Raw genomic sequence first — 12362 nt, forward strand, 5'->3', positions numbered from 1 at the left:
GAAATTTCCAAAGTCAGTAGTTCAATAACTTCTATTATTAATTAATTAAATCATCCATTGACTAAGTCCTCCCGTGTACAAATTAAAAACTCTCAATATGTGATATTTTAACATGAACCAATGAAATTAATTTGTTTGTGTATCCAATAACTTCAGCGACTGGCTTACCAGAATGCACTTGTTTTATTTTGAATTAATTGAGAGACCATATACGAATGCCCTGGTGTTTTCCGAATCCATGGGTTTGCGTGGAATCTTTCACATCGGCAACTATCCAAGGGAGTATCCTTCTCAACATTATGATGCTTCACATCTTTGAGTTGAGTTTAGAGAAAGCAGTAGCTGCTCATCTTTTCGATATGTTCTCTACTCAGATGAAGGAGCCTGTGGAGAGGATGAGTGAGCTCAATTATCTTAACGATGGAAACAACTTGCTTCTGTTCAACTATCTCTTTGCTATCACAACGTCTACTCATTTTGTTGATGATCCATCTACCTGGGATTGTTCTCCATCGTTCCAGTTGCAGCTCCTTTTTGTTCTCTACTGAGAAGGATGAGCCTGTGGATACTGGAGAGGATAAGTGAGCTCAATTATCTCAACGATGGATATAGCTTCTTTCTGTTTAGCTATCTCTCTGCTATCACAATGTCTACTTATTTTTTCGATGATCCATCTACCTGGGATCGTTCTCTGTCGTTCCAGCTGTAGCTCCTTTATAACAAGATATCTCTGTGAAGGTTACTTTCTTTCTTTCTATCATGGTTAATTAAAACTTCCCTGTTATCTTATCTAACCTAAGTTGATTTCGAAAACTACTGTTTTATGAAAGCTCTCAGTTTTTGTATTTGTTTTTTACTTTCTTCATTTGCGCCCCCCCCCCCCCCCCCCCCCCCCCCCTCCTTTTTCTTTTTTGGGTTTCCTCTCAATTATAAACCACTGGATTTGAATGCCGATGTCAAGGAAATGTACGTACACCAATGAGTGGGTTGGCATAAGGGGATATTGTCCCTAACAACGATTGGTCAGGCTATTGTTAGCGTGTTTTTCTGTGCCAGGAAAAGGCTGGCTCAATACAGCTTTTTTCTGTGCTGGCGCGATTACCACATCCGTATAAATAGAGTTTCCAATAGAGTTAAACGGTAATAAAAAAATGACAAATTAAGTTAGAGTTGTATAATTTTTCATAAACTTTTTTACGGTTTGATTTTTGATTCTATATAACTTTCAAGAAATTAAAAAGGCTGTTTTATGTACAATAAATTTTATGAAATTGAGATGAAGTATACAAATTAGATCGTGGATATAATTCTAAAACACATAGGGAAAAAAAGGATAATATGGTCATTTCATCATATTTGTAAAGTCCTTTTTCCCTCGGACAGAACCTAGGAGATTCATCTCTAGATAAAGAGTCTTCACCAAATGGATTGGTGCCCTCACCTTCACTGTTGGAGCTATTGCCAATTTCATCCTCTTGATCTCATGTGATTCTTTGTCTTGAAAGTTGTTCTTGTAATTCTCTTATTTGGTTTCGTAATTCCTCAATTTCAACATGATAATTTTGACGTTTTGGTGGCATTTTTGTGGTAGGAGTGATGAGGTAAACAACATTAGCAAAAATGTCCAAAAGGGTAATTGTGAATTTATGATCATTCCAGTAAGTGGTTGGGTCCAAGTAAACAACATTAGCGTCGGCCCAATAGGGCTCAAGGGTAATTTGGGAATAATATAGAAACGTGAGATTTCCACAAGATTTTCAATTCCTGGGCTCAGTATTTCTACCTCCCTTGAGTTTAAGAAAATTACAAGAAGACTCATGGGTATTAGATATTATATATTACTTCCCTAATTAGTTTGATTTTGACCGTTGAATTTTATGGTCAAAGGGAGGAAGTGATGAATTTCGTGGGCGATAACATCTTTTGATATCAAAGAGCACCCAGATTTTATCTTTGAAGATCATCGGTACATAATTTGTTTTTTCGTTGACTTTCTTTTTCTCAGATTGCACCTTCTTTAAATATGATGCTCCTTCTTGATAGCTGTCTTCCATTAATCCCACAAACAAATAAATGTTTGAAATAAAAAAAAAAAATGTTTCAATAATTTAAAAGATTTAAAGTTGTTAGGGTTTATGATTATGAATTAATGGTTAAGAATTAAAATAAATATATATATAATAAAGTATGACTATATTTAAAAATTATTATGTAATTGTTAAAAACTTTCATTAAGATTTAAATTGTTACACACACACACACACAATGGGATAAATTTGAATCTAAAAAGAAAAACTAAATTTGAAATTTGAAATTGGGAAAAAAAGCAATAAACAAAAAATCTAATTAAAAAATTGGAGAAAATTGTGCAAACAAAAACCCTATTTAAGTTTGAAATTGAGAAAAAAAAGGTGCAAACAAAAACCTTAATTAAACTTAATTAAGTTGGGCTATATTCGATATTAAACAGGGTTTTAAAGAGTAAATTTAAAAATATAATAGAAATGTATTTAATAATGGGGATACTAAATACATTTAATTGACAATATATTTTTGCATGAGCTTGATCTAAGAAAACAAGTTAGGTGGCCAACTGGCTGAGGATAAGAATTTGGAGAAGACGATGACGTTGATGAATTATTTAATGGAACAACTATCAAATATAATACATATTAATCAAACAATAAAAATCTTAATAAAAGACTAATAGAAAATAATACTCCCTCAGTTTCTTTATAAAGTCGTTTCGAGGGTATTAACTTTTTTCAAAATAAATGACATTGTCTTTTCTCTTTCAATATTTCTCTGACCCACATCTCCATTCTCTACTTTGCCCCTTATCTCCCCTCTCCACTTTTTTGTATGGCCCACATCTCTTCTCTCTCTCTCTCTCTCTCTCTCTTTATCTATCTATTCCATCGCCCACATCTCCTTTCTCTACTCTGTCCCTCATCTCCTCTCTCTCTTTCAATATTTTTGTAGCGGGAAAAACAAAATTTTCTCACCTACAATATCAGAGGAAAAAGTCAATTTGAGGAGAGATAAAATTGATTCATTAAAAACTGTGCAGAAGCTTAAAACGATAGTTATATAGAAATGAAGGGAGTAATTATTAAATGAAACCTAGTGGAAATATTTAATAACTTTTTTTGAATATACTTTACCTGCGAAAGTGATGGGAAAGGGAAACATTTAATAACAAAAAATGGGGATTGATTATATTTGTATTACTTGAGACGCTATCTGTAGCTTGTTACAGATCGAAGGACTGACCTCTAATCATACAAGAATAGGAGTATTCATGAAACCAACACTCAAATCTGTTGCGTAGAAATCCTAAGAATCTATGTTCTAATTCTTCAGTAGGAGTCTCTTAGCCATGTTTATTTACTCTCTTCCTATTTTTCTTTGATTTCCTTTCATGGATTAACGGACAATTATTTTCCGGTGCTAGTTTTATTGATCTGCTATCCGTTGGAGTGTTTGTAGTTTTGATACAATTGTTGAATGTTGCTATGATAGAATGGAAATATAAATTTGTGTATCAATATTATGGAACGAATACAATTAATAAGAACATAGGAGCTGAGAACATTCTCCTATTGCTATAAAAAAAGAATATCATAGGGAGCTTTAGTATGTGAACTTTCTCTGTTCTTAGAACATTACAATGAGAGACCTAAAAGCCCATTTTTAGAATTTGCACTGTACATGTAATATATATTGCATCATTTGGTTACTGCCTTTGTGAAATTTCACTGGCTCTGAATTATGTAGGCTATGATATGTTCTTGGCTCTTGAACTTCATTATGTGTTTGTTTTTTGGTTTTGTATTTTTTTGGAGGTTGCTCTTGGGGTGATTATAGCTTTAGTGATTGTTTTTGAGGATCCTGATCAGGGTTTGTTACGTCTTTATGTTTGTTAGAAGTAAAGATTTGTGTATTAATCATAACAATTGGCTTGATGTTGCAGTGATCACTAACAACACACCTTATGGTTTTCTACTGGTCAATACATTGCATCACATAAATTGTAACACATCAAAACCATTTAGTATAGAGGCGGTTGGTGTGACTGTGATTCCATTGACTGATACACAGACATGCTTTATAATCAGCGAACGGGTTGATCTTTGCAGGGACGACCTTAAGTGGCAAGTGAATGTGAGAGATCTAGTGCAAGAGGTCAATAAGGCTCCTTGACCCCTGTGAATGTCTGTGTGCTGGTGAAATGATCATGGACCTCATGGTTCATTACTTGGGTTGATGGTGCTAGTTTTTCAAGGGGAGGGAGTATGAGTTCAAGGGCGGAGATATCAGGGGGACACGATGGGTCAATGGTGGTTTGGTGTGGGGAGGGGATAGAATTTTCTCATATTTCTTTTTTAATAAGTACATTTTTCAATTATATTGGTATAATAATTAATTTGATTATAGACTGAAATTTAGTATGTTTTTTCGCCTGCAATTAAAAAATTGGGCGGCTTTAAAATGAAAAAACTTTATAACATAATATCAAATAACTATAAAATGGCATAATATATAGTTGATATTCAAAGAACCCTATCTGATATTCAATTCAATTTAATCAACTGCTAGGAGCCTCATTGGCCCATTTTACTAGATGGGCAGATGATTACCCAGGTTCAAATTGAAGTTGGGCCTTGAGCCTTAATTCAAGAGCAGTTCTTGAGAAGCTGGGCCTTGGGCCTTAATTCAAGAGTAGCTCTTTAGATTTACCAAAACAGGTATAGCAGCCAAAGATTATTTGTCTTAGTTTAGTTTAATTAAAATAGAATTTGCGTAATTTATGAAGGCGGATATGTTACTTAATTATGGGAAAATTTACCAAATAGAGATAGTATTTATTCTTAATTTATTTCTTATATTTTTAGAAAAAAAGTTATACATTTAAAGTAAACATTTAGAATTTAAGTTAATTTTTATTTAAAATTCCAATCGAATTTAAATTAAATGAAGGGATCTATTTATAACATCACTGTCTTTTGAATCCACCTACAACTAATCAAATTTTATTGGCCTTTTTGGGACTTCATCCTATCTAGAATTTGGAAATCAAGATCCGATTGGGCCTTATTAGAGCTCAGAATCCAAATCTCATTGGGCCTCACTGACCCTCATCCGAGAGAAGTCATTTTTAGTTCCTGTTAAAAATTAGAATAATACTACACCAACAACCCCTTCTTACAAACTTTCTTTCACAATTCTAACGTGGCAGCTCACAATTAGTCAGCTGGTAATTAATTAGTGGGACTCATGTGAGACATGTTGTGAATTGACCAATTGGGAACTGTCACGTTAGGGTTGTGAGAGAAAGTTTGTGAGAGATGGTTATTGGTGTAGTATTATTCTAAAAATTAATTAGTACCCCACTTTCAAATATATATATTTTAATAATTTCAATCTTAAGGAAAATTATTTAAAATTACAAAACAATTTTTGACTACGCTCATACTCTATTTTATATATTTGTTTCAATTTTTAAATCTAAAGAAGAAAAACTAAATTTGAAATTGGAAATTGGAAAAAAAAAAAAAGGGAATAAACAAAAAACTTAATTAAAAAATTGGAGAAAACTGTGTAAACAAAAACCCTATTTAAGTTTGAAATTTGGAAAAAGAAAGATGCAAACAAAACCTTAATTAAACCTAATTAAGTAGGATATATTCGATATTAAATAGGGTTTTAAAGAGAAATTTTAAAAATATAATATAAGTATTTAGCAATTGGGGAAACTAATAAATTTGATGGGGCTAAAAATCATTTCTCCTCATTCAATATAGAATTCGAAATCAAAATTGAAAATCCATGGGAAATCAGCGTAAATATCCTAAATAGAACTACATAAACTTTTTTTTGACTTAGTTTAAGACACTAATTCTTATCTTCCACAAATTATAATCAACACAATTAAAGGTAGCTATACATAGGTTAATCTATATTTTAAAAGAGTGGCACTATCATTACAAAGTTGAAATCCCAATTTTAGATCCTAATTGATGTCAATGGTAATGTTAATGTAACAATATTGCATTACTTATAGGAAATATGAGTCTATCAATAAATTAAACTAAGCATGATAATATTTACTTGGTTAAATACAATATGTTACATACTCTAAGCTATTTTGATGTAGAAACATAAATAATTGCTTTACCAAAACTTTTTATCCCTATGTTATATATAGAGGTGAGTACTGGTAGTGGGTAGAATGGGAACCTGTGGGTAGAATTGGAACCGAAATCGAAATCTACCTGGAATCGACATTGTGCAGGTAGGTTCTGTTTTTTATTCCTATCGGTTCTGGAACTGGAATCGAAATCGGGGAAAAGAACCTGAGGCGAGGAACTTGTTTTTGTTTTTATTTTGATTGAGAAATTTTACATGAATTGTGATGAATTAATTGAATTCAATTGTTTCCTATAGATTAGAGGATTTATGAGTCACATTAGACATAAATGAATGAGTGATCAAAAGTTGAAAACTACTAAATGTAGGTTTTCTTAATTTGTTAGGGGAGTATTTGTAAACTTTTAAGGTATTTTTGTCATTTTTTAAACTATTTGGGGGGGAGGGGGTAATTGATTTTTTATAGCATACCGGAATAAGGAACTGAAACTCGCATTTCAGGTTTTGACCCCCCTAAAAAATGTAAGGTATCCAAAACTGTTCACCCCTAGTTATACATTAACCCTTGTATTTATAAAGTTATAAGCTTATGATTCCGCTCTCTTAATATTATTAGATGTTACTAGAAAAGTTTTCTTACAACTAAAAAGACGAATCCCACTTTTTCTTTCTATTTTTGTACAAACCAAACAACAACACGATAAAAACAAAACCAAGGGTGATACTGTAAATTCAAATCAAATGAAAGTCAACCATGAAGCGTCGTGCAAAAAACATAAAAAACAAAACAAAAACCATCAATGTTCTTTCTATTTTCCGGGCAACTAAACAAAAAGAGTTGCAGAGAAAAATATATATGTACAACCAACGGCTTACCCAGGATTTCTAATAAGTGGGGTAAAAGATCTAAATCAATAAATTTACTTTTATATATTGAAGTAATAAGTATAAAATAAAATAATGTAATCTAAAATTTAATTCTAAAAGTTATACATACCAAATTATCAATTATGTAATTGTTCTCGATAATTTTTCATATTTTGAAAGCGTTGCATAATTAATTATCTTTAGCTAAACTCTACTCATTTGACATAAAATTATGTCAATTACATACATAAAATGATAAAACACAAACTAAGGCAACATAGCTCATAATCTTTTATCAATTAAGAAAGATAGAATAAGAGATTTTTAAACAAAATAACAAAAAATGGGCATTATCTTATCTTATGACCTCTAAAGGAGCAGTTTTTTTTTTTTTTTTTATTAATCCAACCAAAGGTAGAGGAAAGTATAAGAGAAGAGTAAAGAAACTGAAGAAGAAGAAAATGTAAAAAAAAAAAAGGTATTCTCAAATCCTGAGATCATAAAAAATGGAAATATCTTAGTGGGGTCAACAAAAATTTTAATGGGATCAAAATTATTGATTACTATAAAATATATACATTAACTTATCCATAGACACTGTTTTTGGTAATGTATGGTTTAGCTATAATTTAAACGACTTTTATTCGTTATTGTTTCTATTTTTTTTTGCTGAGAAGTCTGAATAATTGGTTGCAGGTTGTGGGTTTGAATCTAGAAGCAAGTACTTATTTGGGAAAGCAAGTATGCAGATCAAACTAGTTGAAGGTGATTCTGCAGGAACTGTCACAACCTTCTATGTAAGTTAATTACTTCTGTTTATGATATGTTTGTTTGTAATTTTTTTTTAATATAATGTGTTTATTGAAATTCACAGATGTCATCGGAAGGGCCAAATCACGACGAGCTAGACTTTGAGTTTCTAGGTAATGTTTCCGGGGAACCATATCTAGTTCAAACAAATGTGTACGTGAATGGAAGTGGAAACAGAGAACAAAGACATTCACTTTGGTTTGATCCTACACTGGATTTTCATTATGATGCACATGGAATAAGAATTTTGCTTCCATTGAGTAGGTAACCCATCGCATCCAGAGACAAGGTGCACATGGAAGGAATCAACCGCACGAGATTTTTTTATGCTTTCATTATGATGGGACCACATGCCTTCATAAATGAATATTCCTGTGGGGTGCCGTGGATGTTCAGTGACAATCCTTTTTTTTAAGGATTTTCAGTTCTCCAATGACGAAATTGAGATAGAACAACAAAAATACTAGGAGATATATTGAAAGAGCATAATCAGGATTTTGTTTCAGGGGATGTGAGCAAGATAAACCCAATAGGTCTTCATTTGATCACAAATTTGCAGTTCTCACAATCAAGGTCATGAAAAAAAGTGAAACTCCAGAGACCTATGCATCTACCATGAACTGGCTCTTCAGAGCCCAGTTATGAAAATACAGAAACTACAGGAGAAAGAGGAAAGAGAGAAAAGTGACTTACTGAAAGAGTAGGTTGCAATCAAGATTTGCACAGTTTTCAATGCCTTAACTCAGAAATTTGTGAATCACATATGCAGCACATAGCAAATGGGTTTTCGAGAAACTTGTCCAGTCTTGTTTGCTTCAGCCATAGCTTCAAGCTTGTAGGTTCCAGGTGGGAGAGAAAGACGGGAATCAAACACAAACAAATTCCCAACCCACTCTACAGGACCTTCATTCTTAAGATAGTGAGAAACACCTCCCTTGGTGAACACTTCGTAAAAGGGAAGAAAATTAAGCTTGTCGTGCTATATTGTCAAATTAAATTGGAATAAGCCCTGCAGATAATTCTTCGTTTTCTCAATACAGTAGAAAACTAAAACTAAATATATTCCTGTGTATCCATTAATAATCTAAAGAGAAAACTACGTACTTGTGCCTCTTTGACGACTCTTATAAGAGCTATATGCAACAGAAGGAATCAATCTACTTGTGTATCCATTAATAACTTTAAACAGAAAACTACTTGTGCCTCTTTGACAACTCTTATAAGAGCTCTATGCAACAGAAGGAATCAATCTAATTGAAAAGTATATCCAGATTGATATAATACCTTTAACATCAAACATGATATTACAATGACAAGGAAAAATGAAAACAGTGAACTACCTAAGGATATTAGAATATAAATCACAGCGGATGCCTCCTGTGCAATACATTAAAATGTTTTGTCGTACAATACATTGAAATGCCTGTCTTTTCTTTACCAACATTTGCTAAAAGATCTGAAACAAGAGCCTGGAAAAAGTAACATAGTGACAGCGTAAATATAATTATAATCGTCACTGAATCACTGAAAATTTTATAATATGGTGAAAAAGATGCACAATATAATATGTCTTACAATAAAAGTGCAATTATAGCATAGCTCAACTGGTAAGATAAACTATATGCACCCATAATAACGTATGCCATAAAATATATCCACAACAATGAGCATAATGTTTTGGAAGTCCACGGTAACATATAAGGGGATTCCCCAGTCTCGGCGTGTAGCTTGAACAGGGAATTCAGGAAATCCTCGAATTAGGCCCGATCCCCAAATCCGAATTCCCAAAATCCCTGTTTGGGTTTTTGCATTATAATTTTTTTAAAATTTCTAATGATTAAAAAAAATTATAATGATTTATTATAATGAATCAAAATATCAAAATTATAATTATGATACATTATACATATATGTAAATATATTATATATTAATGGTATAATATTATGTATTATTATATTGAGTAACAAGTATTAATATATAAATATATGATATTATGATTACGGATAATAGCATATTATGTATAATGTATAATGTATAATAAATAATATATTATAATAAATTCTAAATAAATTATACCATATACAGTATAATGTCTCATTAATATTATAAATAATACATAACATTATACATAATGTATTACATATGATACATTATATATATATATTATAATAAATTCTAGATAAATAACTACCATAATATAACAAGGGCAATTAGGTAATGGAATTGATTCAATGAGGGACAAAAAAATTTTATAATTATTTATTCATTTATTATAATCAATCAAAATATCAAATGATACATTTTACATAAATAACATATATATTATGTATATCAAATGATACTTTATACATATATAACATATTTATTATGTATTACAAATATTTATAATGATTCATTAGATTTAATCTAGTTTTATTGATTACCTATTTGTATAATGTTTCATAAAATATTCACATAATTATAATTTGTTATCGTATAATGTATAACTTCATTAATTGATTTTCAACTATTAAAATTAATATTGGATTAAATGGTTAAAATTAAAACTTACTATATATATAAACAGGGTGGGGCACAACTAATCCCATTCCAGAATTCGGAGGTCAATTTTCAGCCCGAGCCCATTTCAAATCCCAAATAATTTGAAGAAATTCCGCCTCGTTTTGGGTAGGTCGGGATGGGTCCCAACGGGGACGGGTATTATGCCCATCCCTACCACAAAATCATCTCAATCACCAACAGTGCCACCACCCTTTAAAAAGTCTTACTAAAAAACATTTATGTACCTGATAATTGTGAATTGAAAAAAAAAAAAAAAAACAATATCTTTATGTGTGTGAGACCTTCTCCGGTCATTTTAAATTTGGTAATAGTGAATTGAAAGTGATCTCGAAGTTGAGGGTTCTCTTTGATTTCCTTTTTGAATTAATCGGAGATATGTATAATTAATTGATGGAAACACTAAGTATTTAACTAGATTAGTGGCCATGGGATCTTAACTCTGAAGTAAATTGTGAACTTTTTTTTTTTTTTAATTGGTTTTTAACTCAGAGGATTTGTTATCAATATGAAAACTAATTTATTGATTTATTAATATAAAATTGTGACTAAAAATTTATCACAATTTCAATACAAATATAGTATGTTATAACTAAATTCATATAATAAGTTTTGAAAATACTTATTTGTTATGATCAAAAGTATTTATAATAAATGGCACTTGATATATCCTTTAATTTAAATTAGTTAATAATATAAATATTATAATGAAAAGCATGTTTAATAATTGAAAATACAAAATTACGTTCTATTACTTTTTTTTTTCAAAAGTTAAATGTATTATTAATTTTTATTTATCTTGCGAATTTTTGTTTAACTTTTATTCTAATCTAATCTTGCTCACTTAAAAAAAAAAAAAAAAAAAAAAATCTTGCTTTCGTAAGTTTTCTTAATTTTTCAAATAAAATAATATGATACTTCCATCTAAAATATATTTCCAATTTAAAGCTTTTCCCCGGAAAATGTCTCAGGCCAATGTAGATATAATTAATGAAATAGCCTATTTCTTAACAGTAAGAGTTGTAAGTTCTTTTTTTTTTTTTTTTTAGTTGATTGAGGTGTTCAAATTAGTTTATGCGTATTTTAATTAATCTTTTGAAATTGATAAACCGAGTAAATCTTCCATTAACAATTTAAGTGGATCGAATTTAACTATTATTAAATGATCCAGTGATTAATTAGAACTCTTATATATATTAATAAAGTGGTGTTTAAGTCAAATTTAATTAATTAATTAATTAAGTCTAAAATTATTTTAAAAGAATTATGAAGATGCTTTCTTTCAAGCTGACGGTTGAAGTCTTATCAGTCAAATGAAAAAGCTTTTCCCCAGAAAATGTCTAAGGCAAACGCAGATATGTTTTCTTTTTAGTTCAGTTACTTTTAGTATGAGAAACCAATGGAGCCCAAAATGTTCGTCGAGTTGATTAGCCTTTCAAACTGGCGCCACTTCTCTCATTTCTTCTAGTGTTGGTCCTCCTCCCCCTCCCCTTTTTCCTTTCACAGTTCACACCCATCAATTTTTTTTTTTTTTTTTCAATTTTTCAATTGTCATATTACCATCACAAAAAATAAATATATCTCAAATGGTATTATCCAAAAATTCTCATCCGATAACAGTGTGTAAACACTAAACATTATTGTTATAACCTAAGCCTAATAAGCTAATTCGCAACACAAACAACACACACAAGATTAAAGATCAAACAGAATCACACAAACAACACAAGGCACGATTTTACCGTGGTTCGTCTATCCAATCTTGGATAGACTACGTCCACGTTGAGCTCCGAAATACGGACGCCCACAATACTAAGAAGATATTCAACGATTACAAGAAGGACAAGAATACAAATCTGCCAAAAACAGACTAACACCCACCAAGGCCTAATCACTCAAGAATCTCTCAATAATCTGCAAGAAACAGAGGACAAATACCAGCCTCTAGAAGGAAACGCAACCCTCTCTCACAATC

General features: G+C 31.0%; 1 protein-coding gene across 1 annotated transcript; it reads left to right on the forward strand.

The window, feature by feature from the left end:
- The first annotated feature begins 215 nt into the window (after positions 1-215).
- On the forward strand, positions 216-8095 carry LOC116122176 (probable xyloglucan endotransglucosylase/hydrolase protein 8). Its single transcript, XM_031408080.1, has 3 exons — positions 216-504; positions 7714-7814; positions 7892-8095. The coding sequence occupies exons 1-3, from the start codon at positions 216-218 to the stop codon at positions 8093-8095; spliced, it is 594 nt and encodes a 197-aa protein (XP_031263940.1).
- Positions 8096-12362: the final 4267 nt, after the last annotated feature.

The sequence above is a fragment of the Pistacia vera genome, unplaced genomic scaffold (assembly GCF_008641045.1).
Source record: "Pistacia vera cultivar Batoury unplaced genomic scaffold, PisVer_v2 Contig132, whole genome shotgun sequence".
In the NCBI taxonomy this organism is placed as follows: Eukaryota; Viridiplantae; Streptophyta; class Magnoliopsida; order Sapindales; family Anacardiaceae; genus Pistacia; species Pistacia vera.